The 23093-nt window shown below is 39.5% G+C and overlaps 2 protein-coding genes across 2 annotated transcripts in view; both read right to left on the bottom strand.

Moving 5' to 3' along the window:
• Positions 1-23093, bottom strand: part of aph1b (APH1B gamma secretase subunit) — a 442239-nt gene that overhangs the window by 368216 nt on the left and 50930 nt on the right. The gene's annotated exons all lie outside the window — the stretch shown is intronic.
• The window catches only part of otog (otogelin), a 192152-nt gene that overhangs the window by 129238 nt on the left and 39821 nt on the right, over positions 1-23093 (bottom strand). Inside the window, exons 2-7 of the mRNA XM_037692610.1 lie at positions 22080-22210; positions 16607-16713; positions 13741-13850; positions 11902-12027; positions 3500-3608; positions 1727-1773 (exon numbers count right to left, since the gene is read on the bottom strand). Coding sequence (XP_037548538.1) covers positions 1727-1773; positions 3500-3608; positions 11902-12027; positions 13741-13850; positions 16607-16713; positions 22080-22210 — 630 coding nt within the window. The remainder of the gene's footprint in view (positions 1-1726; positions 1774-3499; positions 3609-11901; positions 12028-13740; positions 13851-16606; positions 16714-22079; positions 22211-23093) is intronic.

The following is a 23093-nucleotide window of genomic DNA, read 5'->3' as shown; positions in this document are numbered from 1 at the left end:
ACCCTGGACGGGTCGCAAGTCCATCACAGGGCCACATAGAGACAAACAACGCAAACAACCATTCACTCTCTCACTCACACCTAGGGACAATTTAGAGTTACCAATCAGCCTAACATGCATGTTTTTGGTCTGTGGGAGGAAACCGGAGAACCCGGAGAAAACCCACGCATGCACGGAGAGAACATGCAAACTCCACCCAGAAAGGCCCCTGGACCGGGGTTTGAACCAAGGACCTGCTCGCTGAGAGGCAGCAGCTCTACCAGTTGTGCCACCGTGCTGCCCGGACCTGTTTCATGAGAGTATGAATTTAAAAGAGTCCAGTCTTCTATTAAATGTGATTGAGGCCATTCAGAGCATAGGGGCACCATCCACCCACTGTCTTATGACTGCAAGTGGCATATATTCATGAGTTGGTGTCGGAGCAGGTTTGTCATTTCATTCCAGTATTCTATTTCTGAGGTATTATGCTTCCTGAAAAACTTGTTAGATTGTGGAAAGGTTTTTAACACTATCAGGGTTTATTTAGCTGCAATTTCAGCATGGTGTGGTGTGGATTTTGAAGATGCTCCAGTTGGGCAGCATCCTCTGTATTAAAGGTGCTCGTTTTTTGCGTCCAGCAGTGAAGCCCATCTTCCGATTTTGAAATGTATCTGTCATCCTCAAAGCTCTCAGGACTTCCTTTTAAAACCTTTTAAGTGTGCAGACTTAAGGGCTCTATAACTGAAAACTGTCCTGCTGCTGGCGCTAAATTCAGCCAAGAGGCTAAATGACTTGCATGCTCTGTGCATGCATCCAGTTTGCAGTTCACCCCAGTGTTCTGAAAGGTGGCACTGCACCCTAATCCAGCTTTTGTGCCCAAGGTTAGGTAAGTGTTTTACAGTTGCTTTTCAATGGAGCTGCTCGTTTTTCATTCTCCCCCATTTGAGGGTTAGAATGAAATGCAGTTGAATCTGTTGTGCTCAGTATGAGTGTTACGCATATACTTGGACAAGACCAAGGATTTCTGTAAAAGCAATCAGCTTTTGGTGTCCTGACCATAAAGGGAAGTCTGGGTTGTGGGGGTAATCAGGGAGGTCTCTGTGTGCCAGGGTATACAGCCTCCAGAACCCCCGAGAGTGGATTCCACCAGAGGTATGCTTACCTTGTGAGTCCTTTTCAAGGGTGTCTCTATGGTGTATACAGTATATGTGCAACAGTTAGTTCATCCCCAAATACTTTCCTTAGATTCTACTGCCTAGACGTGACTGTGTCATAGATTTGCACCAGTCATTGAGGTGGACTGGGGGTGTTGACCTTCATAATGTTTAGGTGCTGTTATGCCTCGGAGCATGCAATTCAGGAGTTGAATGTATTTCTTATATTGAGATACTATGCAAGGTTTAAAATAGAATTTTTGGTTATCAATGTAATACTGGCTCTCTGAAAACTGAGTGAGGTATTTTATAACCTTGCCCTGCTTTCATGCACACAGAAGAAATACATGTAAAATTGTCAGGCGGGACACTTAAAAAGAGGGATGGCACCCTCATACCTAACACAAGATTGGTCCGTCAGTTACAGAATTGGTGATATTAGAATTTCCATGGTTGGTCATGCCTGAAGGCGCTTCCTAAAGTGAAATACCTTACTTAGTTTTTTAGAGAACCAGGGTAACACTGGTAACCAAAGGTTATCATCACACTTAGCCTCCAGTGCAGTTAGAGTAAAAAGTTATTAAAGCACCAACCTGGGCAGCTGTAGTCAGTGCAGTTCCAAACTCCACCCACACATGTGCTGAAACAGCAAGCAGAAATATGCATAGATGGTTCTGGGAACATGAAATGTAAATGGACTGTAGTTATATAGTGGTTTTCTATCTAACCAGGACACTTAAAGCACATTACAACACAATCAGTACCCTCATTTACCCATGCACATCCATAAAACACTCTATCTCTACAAAAGCTAATCTGAGTAAATTGTATGAAGATTAAAATATGCACAAACATAAACATATTTTCCAGTAATGTATATATTTATTTTCCTAAAAAAAATTCCAGATGAAGAATAACCTGCTTATTTTAGGTTGTTTATATTGAGCTTTAATGGACATTTTTGGAATACAGTAATGTTAATGTAAGCATGTGTGTTTTAATATTGGGGTTATGAGTTTCTGTGCCAAGTTAGAAATGAGTCTTTTCCCAATAACTCAGTTAACCTGGTAAGGTTCAGATGTCCCAGCTTTCTACCAGCCTTGAACGCAGCATTACCTTTGTGAATCTGGAACAGTCAGAAAGTCTCAAAAGTCATATTCACAGGCAGCTGATCTGTGCACAGCAGATGATTTGAGTGTGTGCATTAGACAATTTGTATGCACAGAATATTCTTACTTGTGCAAACTGAAATGTGTACATTAAAAAAACTGTTTATGCATTAGTGAATCTTGTAGTACACATTTGTAAAACTTGTGGCACACATGGATCTTTTTGTATGCATACAAGTCTCATTGTAAACTTGTGTGACTATTTTATCTTCATAAAATCATTCTATAAAGACTAATTAGTGCTTTAGATCACATTCATACATTGATGGGACACACATCTGAGGCAATGAGGGCTTCAATGTCTTGCCCAGAGACACTGACATGTAAGTCCATATTGGTGCAATTGAACCCCCAACTTTCATTGGAGGATGAGTGTTCTAACCACTCAACCACAGCTGACAGGAAAGGTTGAGAGAAAGAGAGAGAGATAGATACGTAGACAGACAGACAGACAGATAGATAGAAAGATAGATGATAGACAAGTCTGGTGGTCCAGAGAAAACTTTCTATAAAAAGAAGAATAAAAACTATTTAGAATAGGTGAGAAAACACATTTTACTGTGTGGTAGGAGTGAAAATTTGCAGATTTAAACACAATCACTGATCACATAAAGAAAAATATCCATCCATTGTCTTTCTCTTTTCTGTACAGGGTCAGAGGGGCTGGAGCCCATCCCCAGCAGTCACTGTGCAGGCAGTGGGGACAGAAAATAACAGTATTTGTGAGCCCATGCAATTTCCCAAATTTTGTGCAAGATGAGTTAGTCTTCAGTATGTGTTGAGGGTGACTCTCAGTTCCTATCACACCAAATATTAGCTCATTAGCTGTAAATCTGACAAAATTTAAGCCATTTTTATGGTCAATGTCGATTAGCTGGAGTGCCAAAAGTTAATCAGATGTAGATGTACACTCAAAGTTTGATTTCTCTTAGCTGCTACCACACCAAATTTTTGTCTTTTTTTTCAATTCATCAGTGGGTGATAATAAAATAAAACTGTATGTGCTGCTTACTTACTTATCATTTGTAAAGTATCAACTATCAGATACAATAATAAAAGCCACAGTATGCAGTTTTATTTTGTTCTGACCTACAAGATCATAAAGATTTAATAAGAGCTAGTTAATCATCTAAGATGTTTCAAGATGCAGAGTCCTGGCAGAGGAGATGAAAGAGGATGGGAATAATAATAACTCACCAGTTGTTGCATTCCTCCTGCAGCATTTGGCCAGAAGGATAAATCATGCCATGGTACTCACAGGGACACTCGGCAGGCGTCACGCAACTACCATCCTCATAAATAAGACCTGGAGACAGAAACGTAGACACCATGCTAAATTTAAACTGTCACACAAACAAACCAAAATGTTTCCTGATGCATGCTCAATAAACCAGGTAAAAAAAATCTAAAAAAGTTAAGACTGGTCCTCTGGACAATCAAAAAACAAGAACAAAAAAAAAAAGTAGAAATGTTTCGTCTTTCATCCGAAAGACTTCTTCAGTCTGAGGTGCTGCATGTAAATGCACGTAGTCTTTTGAGAAAATTTGACATTTTGAAAATTCTGGTCCATTCTTCTGGGGCTGATGTAATCTTCATTTCTGAATCCTGGCTAAACAAATCTGTCTCAAATAATGACCTGGCAATCGATGTATTTAATATCTATCGCTGTGATCGTCAAAAAAGGGGGGATGGGGTTGCCATTTATATCAGTGATAACCTGGATTCTAGCCTTGTGTCAGCCAAAACAATCGCAAACCAATTTGAGGCCTTAGCTGGAAACATCACCTTGAATGGAGGCCAAATCTTATCTGTAGTGGGTTGTTATCGTCCCCCCTCAGCAACATCTGTGGCTCTGTCTTCTCGAATAGACTTCATAACTAATCTTCAATTCAACAAGGTTTTACTTGCCGGGGATTTTAATTTCAACTGGGAAAAGTCCACCCCCCATTGTGATAAATTCAAGGAATGTTGCCTGTCACTTAATCTGACCCAACTCATTGATTCTCCCACCAGACAGAACAATAACTGTCCTGAAAAATCTTCATCTTAGACTTATTTCTAACAAATATGCCTCACAAATTCCCTGGTATAGGTGTTTTTGACGATATTTTAAGTGATCATTGTGTAATAGCGGCTCTCAGAGACACTAAACTTCCATATCCTGAGCCCAGATTAATTCAAAAAGGGACTTGAAACGTTTTTGTTAACAGTCATTCCTCTGGGATTTATCTCACTTTGACTGGCATCGTATTCTATTAACCGATGACGTGAACACGGCTTGGAACTATTTACATAATAGTTTAATTTGTTTTGTAAACAAACATGTTCCTTTCTACAAGTTCAGAATAAAAGGACAAGACAGCCCCTGGTTTACTCCAGAGCTAGCTGACCTCCTTCACAGGAGAGATCATCTTTGGGCCGCAGCAAGAAAATATGGCTCAGACACTGATTGGTTGAGTTTTCGACAGATGAGGAATAAATGCACAATTTCCATCAAAGCATAACTATTTCTTATCTCAGACCTCCAAAAATCTAAACGATCCTCAAAGATTCTGGAAAACCATCAAATCTCTCTCAGGCAGCCCCTAATCATCTGACCTCCCTTCACAACTTCTCAACTCTGGTCCTGTGTCAAATAAGCACAAGAGCCTGAACTGTTTCAACAAAACATTTTGTTGCTTCTAGTTCTTTATTTGACACAGTTACTAATGAAAAATCAGCTAATTCCCCTAAAAGTCAAACTTCTGCAAACTCTCTCTCTTACAAGTCGATCTTCAGTAAATCATACCTTTTCTCTTACCCCGTTCTCAGTCAGTGAGGTAAATAAATTCTTAAAAGGTCTAGACCCTAAAAAATCTGCAGGACCAGATGAACTTCCACCTTATTTCTCAAGGCTTGCTGCTCATATCATTGCAGTATCTGTATCCCACATCTTTAACCTGTCCATAAGCCAAAACTCCATCCCAGATGCTTGGAAAACAGCCTTTGTTCTACCTTTGCTGAAGGGAGGTGACCCCACCTCACTGAATAACTATTGACCAATCTCTAAACTCTGCATTCTAGCCAAAGTTCTAGAAAAACTGATGAACTCTCAAATCAGAAAAGTATTTGGACTCATTTAAAATCTTACCTTCCCTCCAATCTGGTTTCAGGAATCAACACAGCACAACGACTGCTTCACTGAAGGTTTTTAACAACATCGTTGAAGCATTGGATGCTAAGGATTATTGTGCTGCACTTTTCTTAGATCTGGCTAAAGCTTTTGATACTGTGTATCATAACATCTTGTGTCATAAGCTCTCAGAAATTGGTTTCTCAGATCGTACATTGGTTGATTCTCTAACTATCGTTCAGATAGGAGGCAATGTGTTCAACATAATGGTATTTCCCCGAATTATCTAACAGTCAGTAATGGTGTACCACAAGGCTCAGTCTTAGGTCCCACCCTCTTTACAATCTACATATGTAATGTTGGTCTAAGAATCCCTGATGTATCCTTATATTTCTATGCTGATGACACAGTTGTTTATTGTCGAGTTAAAACAGTTGCTAAGGCTCTCCAGCTTTTGCATTCCACCTTCGACATCATCCAGGCAGATTTGTTCCACCTCAAACTTGTTCTAAATGCCAATAAAACCAAAGGGATGCTTTCTTCAAACAGGAAGTCGGTCCCATCAGTCCTTCCTCTGATTTTATCCTCAAATGGTGTCCCTATTGAGTTTGTCAATTTCTATAACTAATTGGGTATCTTGGTCGATTTGCATCTCTCTTTTAAGCTTCATGTGGAAAACCTAGTAAGGAAACTAAAAGTTAAATTGGGTTTCTTCTTCAGAAATAGATCCTGTCTAACTCTGAATGCTAGGAAACGCCTTGTAACTGCGACTTTCCTCCCCTCCATCAACTAGGGTGACATTATCTACATGAACGCTCCTACAAGCACCCTGCAGATGCTGGATGCTGTCTATCACATTTCATTAAGATTCATAACTGGCTGTGACTACTGTACCCATCATTGCACCCTATATTCACTGGTTAACTGGTCATCATTAACCTCACGCAAACTCTTCCATTGGTATATTTTCATCTTTAAATCACATCTTGGTCTGCTGCCTTCATACTATTCTACATGTCTCTGCGTGAGTGCAGCTACAGCGTGTGCTCTCAGGACATTATTACATGCAATGTTCCCTCAGTGAGGTCTGAACTAGGCAAAAGGGCCTTATCCTACGCTGTCCCTGTTTCCTGGAATATCTTGCAAAAAAATCTGAAGCTCTTGACCTTGACCTCTCTAAGTGACTTTAAAACCCTGTTAAGTACCTGGCAAAAGCCAATGCAGACAAGTTCCTGTTTTTAGTTTTCTAAATCGCCTTGTGATCTAATTGTTTTTTGCTTCTATTCCTCTTGATTGTCCTTTTGGTTGCTATTTTCAAGTAGGTATCGCTGCAGGCAAATTCGGAAGGCGTATCTGGGGGGCCACATCTGATTGGATGAGGCATATCCGGGGGGTCATATCTGATTGGACTATAGGAAAATGGGCATGTCTGGAGGTCACATCTGATTGGATGAGAGAGAAATGGGCGTGTCTGGCCGGCCACATCTGATTGGACGATAGAAAAATGGGTGTGTCTGGCCGCCACATCTGATTGGACGATAAAAAAAAGGCTGAACGATAAAAAGCCGTTTGTGTTAACCACAGACCCATTATGTCTAAAAACAAGGCATTATTGGCAGATTGTGTTAACCACAGGCATATTATGTCTATGGTGTTAACCGGTTCAACATTAGCGGCGTCTCAGGTTCAACATTGGTGGCGTCTCGGTTCGACATTAGCGGCGTCTCCATATCTTCTTTTTCCGCCTCTCTTAACACAGAACTTCTGGTTACATTTCAAAATAAGAGCAACATAACTGGGTAGTGGGGAGGGCTAAAAGTTTGTTTTTATTAATACCTAGCCATAACATTAAAAAACAAAATCCATTTTGAGCATGCATCAGGAAAATCCATTTTGGTTGTTGAAAATGTGAAAATAGTTACAATCGATTCATAAGGAAAGAAAAATATTAATTACTGGCCTTGGGACAAAGGATGTTGCTTTTAACTTCACATTGTCTTGTTCAACCTGCAGTCACTACAGATGAGTGATTGTCAGTTTCTGTAAGACTTCTGCAACTGGAGCAGGTATTTCTGTTTACTGGTTAACTTCCTCAGCTGTCTCACACTTTAAGAGTCAACCCTACTCCATGTTTCAGCTCCTTTCATAAATCAGATCTCATAAAAGAGAACTTCTAAAGAGCAAATTTTGTTTTTAGTGTTTGTTTTGGGCAATTATCTCATCATAGGACTCATGATCTTTAATTGAGACCAGACTTTTTGGACAAATGGGCAGTGGTGGGATGTAACTAAGTAAAAATACTTCGTTACTGTACACAAGCACACTTTTCTTGTATCTCTACTTTACTTAAGTAGAGTTAAATGTGGGTACTTTATACTTTTACTTCACTACATTTTACATCAAGTATCTGTACTTTCTACTATACTACATTTCTATAATGCGTTGCATTACAAGTTACATTCATGTTGCGGCTTTTTGATTTGTTTGTTACTTTGAAAGTAACCAATGGTGAGAGGGGAGCTGGTCCATTGAATCACTGCAAAGTGGGCAGGTAACGTTAGGCCCGCCTTCAAGAAGAGCTGGGCCAATAACATATATATTATATTCTAGTATTTATGTCACTGAACTGGGTGCACCCACAGCACCACTAGCACACCCAAAATGTATTCCACCGCAAGAGAGTCACCCAGAAGATATGCTCCACCCATGTCCTTATTGAAAGACTGCTCAGTACAGCAGGACAGATTCTCTCTCCCAAAAGAGCCAGACTGGACTCAAAAATCTTTGAAAACCAACTTCTTGTGAACTTGAACAAGAAATTCTTGCTGCAATACTAAAATGTGTCAGTTCATGATGTTAGGAGACAAGAGATGTCTCCAAATGGCTCGACACTCAGGTCCAAGTTTTAAAAATGGTGTCAGGAAGTTAAAATATTGTTCACTATTGACCCATTACAAGATTGAATAGACAGTATTTTAACTAGAGTTGATGACAAACTGGAGTTGAAATATCAGTGGAAATGATCAGAGTCTATTCCTTTGTTAGTTGTGTCTAATGCTCCTTTTGTTCAGGCAGACAACTTTTACTTAAATGTGTTTACTGCAGTTAAAATGACACATTGGTTTTGATTTGTGTTAAATAAAAACTTTCAAAGGTAAAATCATTCCTTTCTTATTTTGATTAATGACATTTAACTCTGCATGTCATCTCTGAAATTCTGACGCACAGAATCACAAGTCCAAGTGTGAACTGTGTCACAGAGTAAACACAATGAAAACATGTATTATCTGCAGCATCGTTCATTAAAATGACACAACACTATTAATGTATTACAGAAAATATACATATGGTATGGCAGCACGGTGGCGCAACTGGTAGAGCTGCTGCCTCTCAGCGAGCAGGTCCTTGGTTCAAACCCCGGTCCAGAGGCCTTTCTGGGTGGAGTTTACATGTTCTCTCTGTGCATGCGTGGGTTTTCTCCGGGTACTCCGGTTTCCTCCCACAGTCCAAAAACATGCATGTTAGGCTGATTGGTAACTCTAAATTGTCCCTAGGTGTGAGTGAGAGAGTGAATGGTTGTTTGTCTCGTTTGTCTCTATGTCTCCCTGTGATGGACTTGCGACCCGTCCAGGGTGTACCCCGCCCCTCGCACAGTGATTGCTGGACATGGGCACCAGCGACCCCCGTGACCCAAAATGGAATAAGCGGGTAAAGAAAATGGATGGATAGATACATATGGTAGGCAGACTTACAGATATGTAGACCATTACATTAGGTAATACATTCAGCAAGTACTTTTACTTTTAATACTTTAAGTATTTTAAAAGCAAGTACTTATTTACTTTTACTTAAGTAAAAATGTTAATGTGGTACTTCTACTTTTACTAGAGTACATTTTTGTCTGTTTTTTTTGTACTTTTACTTAAGTACAGTGTTTGAGTACTTTCTCCATCACTGCGAATGGGAGCAGGTTTCACTTCAGATGCTTCATATTTCATTGTACCCAGACCACACTCAAGGCAACCTGTGTCAGGTGCAGCCTACAACCAAGAACAAAAGAGAATCTTCTTGTGTTTGACAGTAGATTCAACGCTGGTTCTTAGAAACCTTCAGTTTTACAAAAGGCCTGACGTAACTTAACTAACTAAAGAGCAGCAGATACAGCTAGCCAATCAGTGTTTGCCCCCTACAAACGCCTATTAGCCAGAAACACCCACTTTTGGCCTGCAGAGAACACCCTTCTCGCTATTTTGTTTCCATCCATCCATTATCTTTTACCTGCTACTTCCATTTTGGGTCACGGGGGTCGCCGGTGCCCATGTCCAGCAATCACTGTGTGAGGGGTGGGGTACCCCCTGGACAAGTCGCAAGTTAATCACAGGGCCACATAGAGACAAACGAGACAAACAACCATTCACTCTCTCACTTACACTTAGGAACAATTTAGAGTTACCAGTCAATCTAACATGCATGTTTTTGGGCTGTGGGAGGAAACTGGAGTCCCCGGAAAACCCCCCGCATGCACAAAGAGAACATGCAAACTCCACCCAGAAAGGCCCCCGGACCAGGATTTGAACCAGGGACCTGCTCGCTGAGAGGCAGCAGCTCTACCAGTTGTGCCACCGTGCTGTCCGCTATTTTGTTTCAATGTGTTAAAAGAAAAAAGAGAGGAACTTAAATTTGTATGCCTATTGTATGACTGTCTTTTGTAATCCATTGTCATCGTTGTTATCCATTGCTGTCATCACTCTTTGTTAAAAAATCAGGTCTCTCTTGTAAATAAGTCCTCGAGGCTCAATGGGATTAACCTGTCTAAATAAAGGTTGAGTGAATATGAGGAAACTATATTTTTAAGCAAAATAAAATCTATAGAGCAGAGTTTCCTCAAACAATATGAGCTGGTCAGCTATGTGTGTATGTACTTATGTGGCCATCTTGGATTTTGATGTGGCAGGCAAATTTTTGAAAAAAACTCTTTCTTACACCTATAGATGCAGCCACACACTAAAATGGAAGTTGGTACCTTGTTTATTTTTCAACCTATAAATCTCTCAACATGCATGGATGGACGGAAGGTATTTCCAATTCCCTCTCTTTGCTCCACCACAGGGGACAAAATTTGTGAAGTCCTCTTATATTTCACTGTATACATGTGTACACACCCAGATTTTCTGTGCAGATTAGCTTCAAAATGACACAAACAGCAAAAAATGTCAGTAAGAAACAAAATCTATGCCTCTGCATGTGGCCAGTGTGATGACAGGAATCACACGTTTTCTTGTTGTAAATTATGCTACTAGTTTAATAAACATGAACCGACGTAGACAGCATTCTGCAGACTATGTCAACATGGTCATGCAAGAGGTAGCAAATACAAAAACATGACAAAAGTTTATTACTGTACAGTATCACAGGTTTTCAAAGAGAGAGAGGGAGGATTAATGAGATTAACTACAAGCCCTGAGAATTTAGCACTCTCTGTTCTTCTAACAAAATAAGATGTGATAGAGACTCAATCTGTCACAGACTGATGTGTCAGACATAAGAGCTAGATTCAGGATTTTTATTTAATCTAATCTGACTTAACCCAACATTAAAATATTATTTTGAAGATGCAATAAAAACGTTAACAAAAGCCAGATTTGTCCTGCCGGCATTGATTTCCACATATGTGCTTTAGACTATAACAGAACAAACAACTGGTCTAACTGTTGATTCCACAGGGCGGCTGTGGCTGAGTGGTTAAAGCAGTTGTTCTCCAATGCAAGAGTTGGGGGTTCGATTCCACCAGCAGTCACATGTCGAACTGTCCCTGGGCAAATCACTGAATCCCTCATTGCCTATGATGTGTGTATCATTGGTGTATGAATGTGATAAAGCTCTGCTTATTCTTTGAAGAGATCTAGTAGAGTGCTGTATGAATGGGTAAATGAGGGCACAGACTGTGTTGTAAAGCGCTTTGAGTATATTACATTATATAAGTACAGTCCATTTATCAGTTAGTTATGATATATAATGAGGTGGAAGGGGAATAACATTTAGATTGAACATAATAAGCAGAGCAAAGTTAGCTAACTGGAGAAAATAAAATAATTATCAAAATGTGGATAAATGTGTTGCACCTGTTGATCAGATTTATTCTGACGGAGTGCATGTCGCCTGCTTCATTGTGCACCAAAGATTTCTGCAAAGTTCTTGTAGGAATCGTTAGCATTCAGAGTAGAGCATGTGTTGTGGATGAGTCTCAACTACAACAAAACCAATTTTTAGCTCAATATCTGTAACATTTTATTTGAAAACATGTCAGAGATTTCACTACTCTGAATAGCTGAGTAACAAATTTTTTTTTAACAAATATGCTAAGCTCTTTCTGATAAGTTTTGCAGTTATGGTAAAAGACTGTTCATTTTAAAGTATACTGCCAAACAAAATCTTGAATCAAAGACATTCCAATTGTTTAAAATAAATAAGTGATGGTGTAAATCACCATCAGGACAGTAGCATCCGTCGAGGCAGGCCAGCTTGCTGTCGATGCACGCTCGCTCCAGGTTGCAGGATTCTGGGCAGCAGCTGATGCATTCCCTGTACTGCAGCTCCAGAGGACACTGCTTCACTGGTCACAAAAAGGAAAAGCACTTTTAACTCTGCTTGAAAGGTCAGGATGCATAAACGTCAGTCGCAACCAGTGAAGGGGATGTGTCCCCCTCACATTTAAAAATTTTTAATTTGCAACCCCCCCAACACATTTACCATAAAATATTATTCCACCCAGCGTTACTATTTCTTTGTGAACATATCCATTCCACTTGATTAATAGGAAAATACTCTAACAGCTAAAAGTCCACTCTGGGATTTCCTGGTTACCTACAACAACTCACTACACCGCAATAGAGCTGTCATTTCTAACCCGAACCCAAAACCCAGCCCGGACTGACCCAGATTAGGGCCAGGCCGGGCCAGGCCGTTATAATATGGTTAATGGGTGGGCCAGGCCGGTCTCTGGCTTTTAATTAGGTCAGGATCAGCCGCGATCCAATTATATGATAACATGGCCTGCCATACCTCCACCATACGGTGACCATTTCACCGTGAGCTGACCGGCCCTGAAAGAAGTAACAGTTCAGTTAAGCTTCAGATGGGACTGTACTGTACCAGGAAGCGATCCATCGCCCAAATGGACGTTCATTCTGCCGCTGCACTCAGCGGACGTGCACGGCTGATGACCCAAACAGGTGAGATCCTAAAGCAGATGCGTGTGTCAGAGCTGTCCACGTGTCTCAGTAATGCAGAAGAATGCAGGCAGAAACAGGGTTTAAATGGTTTTTTACGGCCATGAAATGACAAACACCCTCAGCTCTGAATCTTCTGCCACTTTTATTCAGCTGCGCTTCCCCGAACGTTAATAACTAATTTAAAATGTCGGGGGGGGGGGGGTCGGGTTCTGACCTGTAACTACTGTTAATTCATCGGGTCGGGTCGGGTTTGGTTCGGAAATTATGACTGCGGGCTGGGGCCGGGTCGGATCAGATTTTCTGGGCCCGAATGCAACTCTACACCACATGCAGTTTCTTCTTGGTCACTTGGCTGGCAGGGCGCTCAGCACTTTGGGGTTTTTATTGACAGGGTGGGGGGAGGATGGGGAGGCACCATTGTGTTGCATGCTAGCTTAGTGCTACGCAGTAGGCAACCGGGGTGCGGAGTTAGATTGTGTGAAAGAAGCGCAGCGCTACATTTGTAGCATTTTAGCTAGCACGTCTGTGTTGCACGCTAGCTTAGAGCTACTTTACTGACAACACTTGTCGACCGGGTGTGGAGGTGTTAGGAAGCGTGAGAGAAGCAGAGCGTGCTCTATTCACACAAGGACAGCTGTTGGTTAAACTTCTTGTTGTGTCGTGCTCTCTAAAATAGTTATTGAATCAAGTGTTTTCTTGTGTAGGTAAACATAGATGTTTACCAACCTGTTAAAACACACCAGATTGCAGGAAATTACATCTACTTTATTCAAAACTTTCTGAGTGAGTATGAGATTAGGTGTGAGAGAGAGAGAGTGAATGGTTGTTTGTCTCTATGTGTCCCTGTGATGGACTGGAGACTTGTCCAGGGTGTCCCCCGTCTCTCACACAGTGATTGCTGAATATGGACACCAGAGACCCCTGTGACCCATAAAGGAAGAAGCAGGTAAAGATAATGGATGGATGGATGGACAGTTTTAAAAGTTTAGGTTGTTAGGTCTGAAACAATGGGATATGTAATAAAATTTGAATTTTCTTGGATTTTATTTTGCGGTGATTATTTACTGCAGTTTAAAACCCTTGAAAGTGCGTACCACACAGAGGAACGTGCTCCCTCCAGTCGTGTAGAGGGTGGTCGGCATGGGCGCAGGCTCGTGCGTACTCGCTGAACACCTGGCACACCACATTGCTGCTGGGACCGGACCTTCAACAGAACAAAAAAGACAGGGGAGTTGTTGAACAGAGCCAGCAGAGGTGCGGTTACACAAGCTGGTTCACTGGACTGATTCAACTGCATCGCTCACAGGACATCTCACCCCACCAAGCCAGCAGGTCCACAAGTTCTTAGCTGAGCAATATTTGTTATGGAAAAAAACTTGTGCTTGTAGTTATACAAATGGGATCCTTTGTTGGGATTAAATACCAGTTTGAAAATACAAAAAAATGATGGATATGACAGATTATTAAAATATACTTGTGTAAATATGTAAAAGGAAATGTAAAATAGGGCTGGGTATGCTGTTTGTACACACAGAACAAAACAACTTTAAACTCAAGGCATAAAAACTGCAAGCTATTATAAAAGTATCTCATTTTACAACAATATAAATAAAGTAAAGGAGCTGAAAATGAGAAGGAGCCAGGCAGTTGTATAGTTTGGCTTTAATGACTGACCCTTGACCAGTAAACCACTGTACACAATATTGATAAAGCTCCTTCATCATTTTCAATTTTTTTTGTTTCAATAAAAAGTGCTGCATGGGGGCAGAGAGATGGTACAATGCTGTAAGTTTTACTAACTTATCTTTAACTGAAAAATCATATTGAAACATTATTTGATCATTATCTTTTTTAAGCTAGATTGTAGTTTTGTTAAGAGAAAATGGTTAAGTGATCAGGTGCAAAATATAAACTCTTTATGAATGTTTCCAGGTTTTCATAAAGTCCAACACCCACCATTATAATCCCCAGTTCTCTTAAGGGGTAATCACTGTCGTTGAATACGATGGTTAAATGGGGGGTTGCATTTGGGTCATGCAAGTGTTAAACAAACTTAACCTAACCAGTCAAGAAAGCACTCAAGCACACAGTCAATGATTACCAAAGGATGATGATGTCATGCCAGGGATCAGGCACAGGTAGAAGTGGGTATTCAATACAATTCAGTTTATTTATAAAGCACAAAGTCACAATGCAAGTCGTCTCAGGGCACTGAACAGAAACATTCATATACATCGAAAGCTAATTAGTAAAATTCTCTCTAAGGAAGCAGAATCTTCTTTTTGTCACACTCTCCCATCCTGAACAAGCGCAAAGGTAACAGATGAAAGGAAAAACTCTCCTTTAACAGGAAGAAACCTCCAGCAGAACCAGGCTCAGGACAAGTAGCCATCTAAAATGACTGGCTGGAGTTTGAGAAGACAGGAAAGAGAAACAGACACAGAATGACAGGTCCAGATGAAACTGGAAACTGAAAGTTAAATTGTGGGTTTTTTTTTTTTTTTTTTTTTTTCAGAAATAGATCCTGTCTAACTCTGAATGCTAGGAAACACTTTGTAACTGTGACTTTCCTTCCCTCCATTGATTACAGTGACATTATTTACATGAACGTTCCTACAAGCACCCTGCAGATGTTGGATGATGTATATCACGGTGCACTAAGATTCATAACTGGTTGTAACTACAGTACCCACCACTGCACCCAGTATTCACTGGTTAACTGGTCATCATTAACTTCACACAGACTCTCTCACTGGTACATTTTCATCTTTAAATCACTTCTTGGTCTGCTGCCTTCATACATCTCCTCCTGCATGTCTCTGTGTGAGTGCAGCTACAGCGTGCACTCTCAGGACATTATTACCTGCAGTGTTCCCTCAGTGAGGACTGAACTTGTCAAAAGGGCCTTCTCCTACTCTGCTCCTGTTTCCTGGAATATCTTCCAAAAAAATCTGAAGCTCTAAACCTTGACCTCTCTAAGTGGCTTTAAACATCTGATAAGTTGCTGGGAAAAAACAATGCGGACATGTTCTTCTTTTGAGTTTTCTACAACGCCTTACAACCTAGCTGCTTTTCTTTCTTTCTTTTTGCTACTTTTTCTTTTGACTGTCCTTTTGGTTGCCATTTTGTTTTGATTTGTTTAAAAAAATAATTAAATATATGTATGCCTCTTTTATGACTGTCTTTGTTCTTGTCACTGTTATCCTCTGTTGTCATCACTCTTTGTTAAAGAAATCAGGTCTCTCTTGTAAATGAGTCCTCGGGGCTCAATGGGATTAGCCTGTCTAAATAAAGGTTGAATGAACTTTCTACAGGAGGAAAGACAAAAAACACGTTAAGATAGAAATAATTATTAATACAAACAGATAGAGTACGTAAGTAACGACAGCGGCAGAGTGAGGAAATGTGGAAAGTTTGTCCTCCAGCAGTCTAAACCTATAGCAGCATAACTAAAGGATAGCTCAGGAAACCCAAGCCAACCCTAACTATAGGATTTATCAAAAAGGAAACTCTTAAGCCCAGTTCTTAAAACTGGACAATGTGTCAGCCAGAAACTGGAAGTTGGTTCCACAAGAGAGGAGCCTGATAACTGAAATATTTGCATCCCAGTCTGCTTTACTTTTTAGTATTTGCTACAGAACATATGGTATTTATTTGTTATGTCTCAATCATGTTTCGCTGGACACGTGATAGGAAACAATTAAGGGTGTTGGACTTTAAATTAGGTGGTACATAACAACAAATTTTAGGCAAAAGTATATTATTACTCTTTAATCCTATTCAAATGTCACCTTTAGTCCAAAGGTTTTCACCATGGTGCACCACATCTAGTTTTTTTTCTTAATTTAACATAAAATCTTAAAAAGGTTCAAATATACTTCATCAAGCCCTGTGTTTTTGTAGACGTCTTTGCCTTCTGTGAGGACAAAATCAACTTGGAGCTTTATAATTCTTTCTTACCTGCAAAGGTCGTTGGAGCAGCTGGCCATGAAGGACAATGGACTCACAAAGTCATGGCAGCTCTGAAAAGGTGCGTCGAGCAGCATCACACACACCTCTTCCACTTCCTGCAGAACCAAACCATTTAAAACAAACGGGAATTTCATTTTCACCTTGCACTGAAAAGGCTTATTGACCTTAGCAAACACAACAACGTCTAGAACACAGTAAGTTTGATAAATACTGAGCTAAAGTTTGATGTATTGGTATCTAACCAGTACAGTTAGCTGTTGGAGGCAGCTCTGTTTGTTAGCAGAATATCTTGTGAACCACTCGATGGATACTAATAAAACTTTCAGAAAGTAATCACTGAATGTTCAACTACAATGTTTTACTTTTAGAGCCAACCTAGTTGAAGCAGATTGACATTTGGAAACATCAAAATGGTTCTAACTCAGACAATTGTACTGATAGAGATTAAATTTGGTGCATTAGCAGCGGAGGATAATGCCCAACCCATATTCTGAGTGCTATGCATTGCACATCTTTGCTTAAAACTTTGTCAGTACTGTTGGAGTCAGTCTTGTCTGTTAACAAAATATCTCAAAAACAACTGAACAGATGTTGATAAAAGCTCAACTGATTAACATTTTGAGTCAACCCAAGATGGCTGATCCATTTATCAAGCTTACTCAGCATAAAAACACTTATACAGTAGTCCCTCAATACTTTGCGGTTCGACATTCATGGACTCACTCTTTCGCAGGTTTTCAACACAATTTGTACGGCGACACACGATTGTCAACTTTAATATTACTCGTGATCGGGACTGTATGGGATAAAAAGTTAACAGGAGCAGGAAAAAAATACTTTGGACAGGCGCCACCATTTTGTAGTTTTCTTTAAATGAGCTCTTTTAACTCAAGTCAAAAGAACTACATGGCCCAGAAGCCAACAGTGCTTCCGGCCGCTGTTTTCTGCCCAAATTTAAAGAACAGCAATGGAGGGAGCGAACACTAGAGGAGAAACTGATGTGGTAGAAATAGTTTTGCAACACAAAGTTAGAAGTAACGATGTATTCATGAAGATCACAGAACTGGCAGGAAAGACACAAATAATCCTGAAGCTGAACTCATCCTTCAAGTTATATCTTCACTGGTGAGTACCCATGTAAAATGTTGCAGTACTGTACAGTACATATATGTCTGCTGTTAAAATTATGTAGGTTTAAGAGTGTAGAACACTGCAAGAGTGTGGAAAGGGTTTGTAAAGCCTTAAAATATATAAATACTAAAATAAATATAGCGTTCCTACTTGGTGGTTTTTCCACCTATCGTGGTGATGTTCGATACCAGGATTTCCTGTTTCGATACGATACCGGGTAAAATCCATGCAAGTATCGGTGGTATCGATGCCGCTACTGATACTTTTTGCAAATATGCCTAATGTATCAGGTAAACCTAAAAAAAGCAGTGTAGTCAAATCAAAATTGTATAAAGAATACAAGATAAAGTATTTTATTATTTTAAACTCAGGAGTATGTTGATGCAGTGGCCTCATTTATTCTGTGCTTATAAAACTAACAGGACATCATACAAAATATGGGAAAATGTTTTATCAAACAATAAAAATAAGAAAAATCATAAAAAGTATTCAAATAAATTATTAAATATCTATTAAATAATGAGATATGTTTAAGATAATATGTTATATTTTTATCCACATTTTTGTAGTATATATTTTTCAGAGTTCACCAAGGCAGTTTTATCTCCATTGCTCTGTATAATTTGATGACACCTGGTCCATGTAATCCACTTTAAATGATCTATTCTTTATGAAACCTTACATGAATAAATCTAGACTTTTTTGCCCATGTGAGATTATCTCAGTGATACACATATTATTACTCCAAACTGAACTCATGCAACTATTTGTTGAAGCATGAATTTATTTGGTTAATTATTTCATAACCATATGTATTAATTTGAACAACTCCAACTGCAACAGTTCTTAGCACTGCTGAAAGCTCCACATTTCATGTACCTGGATAGTCCTGCAGCCCTGAGGGACTCCTCCAGAGCAGCAACACCGGACTCTGCTCCTCTGTCCACCTCATCAATGCCTCATATTCTGTGTTGTGATTTAACAGGAAGTGATTTACAAGGTTTGTTGTGTTGCTACAGCTCTTTACAGATTTTCCACAAACCTCACAAACCACTTCTCGACTGTTTTTGGAGATGAGATAACTCCACACATGACTCTGTTAAGCTCCACTGCTGTGTCTACAGACTGAGATACTGACGAGCAGCGTGCCGCTCCGCTGAAACGCATTACGCATTTACTCAGGTAGAAGAAAAAGTAGTTCCCTCCAATCGCGTATCATTTAGACAAGATCTCAATAGTTTAGTTACTTTCCACCATCTTCCTGTTAATGATATGCATTACCTGAAATGACTAAAGTATCAAAACTATCGATAGTTTGATTTAAACATCCGATTGTAGAGCGAACCGTTCTGGTATCGATAGTATCAATATTTTAGTATCGATCCGCACATCACTATATCGCGGTGGTGTCTGGAATTTAACCTCTACTACTGTAATTCAGCTAAACAAAAAATACAGCCAGTATTTGATTCCTTTTACTGGCTCAGAGTCAGATGCACACATGCTTTCAGTACTGACAGATCACAGTAAAACTCAGAGTATTTGAAATCACAGAACATTATTTACAAGCTTTGACCAAAACACTTCACTCTCACTGCAGGTCTTAATGCTCTTCTCACATGTTTTGCTCTGATTCTTCTTTTTATTTTGTGTATTTATTCATGTTATAAATTAAATACAACCATAGACAGACTTCAGTCTAAAACGCCTACGACTGACATCACATGCAGCACGCTGCGTTTACAGAAGTAACCATGGATACATGCAGGTGTGTACCCATTTAGAAGTTTATGCAATCAGAACCAGTTAAATTATTATTTGACACCACTGTTCTGTCCACTACTCTCCATTGGGCCACTCCGGTATAGAACTGTACTTCTGGAACAGGAGTGACACACTGAAGGTAAAAACAAACCAAAGTATCGATCCTCTCATGTTAGTATCACACAATCCCATGCTAACAGAAGTGTTACAAGTTGCTGTGGATTCTCAGTCATCGAGAACAAAAGCCGACGCAGGGCTGGACTTCTTTTCAGCAGCTGAAGACACACGGAGTTCCAATTTAAACTACACAAGATTGGTGTCATTATTATCAATACTTGGATCAATCCCCATACCCCCATAGCTGATGTAACAGTCGGATGAAATGGGACATGAGTGGGACACAATTTAGAGTGAGGTCACTGAAAAACACTGGACATCAGTGGTGTAGTCTTTGTGATGCGCAGGTATACAGAGTATACCCACTAGAAGAGCTGAAGAATTTCAGTGTACCCACTTAAAAGTGTCCAATGATACATGACATATCATTAGACACATGTCATTGATATGTTAAACGGCAGTTAAATGCTTCCGTAACAATCTTTCGGTGTTGTAGTAAACTAGGCCTCCGACCAAAACCTGTCTCTGAAAACCTTCATGGGACAGGAACTGTTATTTCATTGATTTGAATCCAGAAATACAAATTAGCTCATCCAGAGACTTTCTAATTGTATCCTGAATTAATCAATTGAAAGAACACTCTCTTTTTATATTATCAGTACTATTTTACAATATCTTGATAAATCAAAAGTGTGTTTAGTTCATACCATTTCTAAATGTTGAAGTGAACCACTCATTTTAAATCATCTGTGAAACAGTATTAATGATTTTTTAATCCTCATTTAAATTAGAAATCAAGTTAAATGTCTATTTACAAAGTAATTATGCATTTTTTGATCTTCTGTCTGAAATGAGAAGTAGTGATGTCGGTCAAAAGTCGGAGACTGTCAAAAACAAGTTGTTAGAACAGGCTGTATTGTTTTTAAAACTCTCAGACAGTAAATAAGAAAACTGGCACCTGTAAGTCTGTCATTTCTCCAAAACATTTCTCTGTCTGTTCCTAAAACATTCCTGCTGTTTTCTTGACTTGTAATGACCCTCTGACATCACTAGAACCACCCCCTGTTGGTTGCTTCAACCAATCAGGACGTACTAAAGTGACCGGAAGCAGAACTCTTTAAAAGTCGACACTTCCTGGAACTATTTGAGTTTTTCTGGGGTTCTAGAGTTCTGGAGTGGAGTTCTGGAGTCTGGAAAGGACTCTCAGATGCTTGCTGTGAGTCCACCTGGGCATAAATGCCCTACAACTTCGAAGGGAGCTAAGTTTGTTCTGTTGAACGGAGTATCTCACGACTTCTGCCGAGTCGCAGCCGCCCTGAGGAGACGCTGAAAGGTAGCATGCCAGGGACCTCTTGACCGTAGCGGACCCATCCTCTGCCAAGGTAAAGAGTCGTCATGAGCTTCATGCACTAAGTGGACCGAGGGCGAGCTGCGTTTGAAAGGAGCGTGTTGATCTGGTCCACAGACATACATCTTCCTTCAAAGTGCTGTCTTTAAACTCCTCCATTTTTCCCATCTTTAAACTTCTATCTTGCCAGTAATTAATCCAGATATCTTCAGAAATGTCTGTTGTTTTTATTAAGTAGAACGTGCCAAGTTTTATTAATCAGAACCAGATCAGTCTAATCAAGTGTACAATGTTTTGATGTTAAATTTTGATTCTGTTCAATAAATTACCACATTTATTATGATGGGTCAAAGAAAATGAACGTCTCATGTCACTGATTAAACCATCTACGCACAATTACTTCTGTCACATGGCTGTAATTAGCTCGAAAAAGAGAGAACTCGTTATTTAAAATATAATTGTAGTGAGGGTACAGCTAAGCTGACGTTGACACACTACAGTATGCAGAGTTTGTTTATTACATTCACTTATCCAGTGAACTATTGTATAATTCTGTACTTATTACTTAATACTGGAACATATTTTGCTTTGATACTGTTTTATATGTAAAAGCCAACTGTTGTACAAAGTTTGTTGTTCATTTAGTCAAATATAAGCATCAGAGATATTTGGAAATGTTCAATATGCTTAAAACTCAAAATAAATTGACGATTACATTGTACTAACCAGTGTACTTTGGTTTCTAAGCACAGTATACGGACAGACTGTGGTAAAGTTAGTTTTATGTTGGACATTCGCGCAGCGGTGTCCAACGTAAAACTAACTTTACCGCGGTATACCCACTACAAAAATGTAGACTATACCACTGCTGGACATGTATCTGATTCACTGCCATACATGGAAAAGAACTGGGTCAGATTAGAAAAAATAGGATTTGTCCCGTTCAGACTGTCACAAAGTGGAAAAATTCTGGTCTTGAGCCACTTCTGTCTGCAGTGAACATGGTTCTTGGTTTTAAAGGCTCAGGCAACATTCGTTCCTCTGAGGGCTGCTGGGCCTTTTGTTTCAGTTTAGGTCTGTGTGTTGTTCTTTTGTTCTCACCAGGAGGACTTGAGCATCCACACGAGCACAAGGTGAGCTGAAACCAGAGGGCACCATGGGACATCTGCCCTGGTGGGGCTCTGCCTCCATCCAGCTGTTTCCAAACATTTCAATGTCATGAGCCATCACACCTGAGAGACAGAATAAAAACATCTTTACACTTCACATCAGTGTAGGTTGTTTTGTGTATGCTATGTGCCTTGGTTTTGTAGAAAAGTAAGAGTAAACTTGTTAATACTTGGTAAATAATTCTGTTTTGTATCATTTCTTCAAATGACAGTCACTTCTAACAGTTTTATGTTCACGCTAATTCATCATACACACTGTAGTTTTTCTTTTAATTTATTTTTTCATTACGCTTGTTATAGTCAAACTACTGCACCCTTTGTGCTATTTTAGTCATTTATATTCATTATAAGACGTTCAGCTCATTCAGGAGATATGTGCTATGACCTTTGTCTTTATTTTTACTTAATTTACAAATATGTTGCCGTTAGAAAGACACTGAGATCTCCTTACTTCATTTAAAACATTGTTCTTTTTAAAGTCTGCTTCAGCGTATTGTTCTATGCTTGTCTTCTTATGCTACTTTAAGCTAACAGTTAGCTACCCTTTTGATACTTTTGCTTCCAGCTAGTTTTTTTAATACTTGTGTGTTTTAGTGAGACAATTTGTTACTTTGATATTTTTGCTAGTCTTTTGCAACCTTTAGTTTTCAGTTAGCATTTTGCTCCATTTCAATTTTTGTTGCTTCAAGCTGGCATTTTGCTACTTTTAACTTTAGCTATTCTTCGTTCTTTCAGCTTTTAGCTTACATTTAGCTACTTTCGGGTTTTAGTTATCCTTTTGCCACTTTTAGCTACAGTTTTGCTACTTTTGGTTCATAGCTAGTGTTTTGTACAACTGAGCTTTAGGGCCATGCTAAGAAAAAAAAACTACAAGCCATAAAATTATGAGAATAAAGTCGAATAAAGTCTTAATATTACAAGAACAAAGTCGTACAAGACTTTTTTT

Source organism: Nematolebias whitei, chromosome 2 (genome assembly GCF_014905685.2).
Source record: "Nematolebias whitei isolate Nwh7 chromosome 2, NemWhi1, whole genome shotgun sequence".
NCBI classification, from domain to species: domain Eukaryota; kingdom Metazoa; phylum Chordata; class Actinopteri; order Cyprinodontiformes; family Rivulidae; genus Nematolebias; species Nematolebias whitei.
Note: the sequence above shows the minus strand (reverse complement) of the source record. Positions and strands in the feature narration are given on the sequence as shown.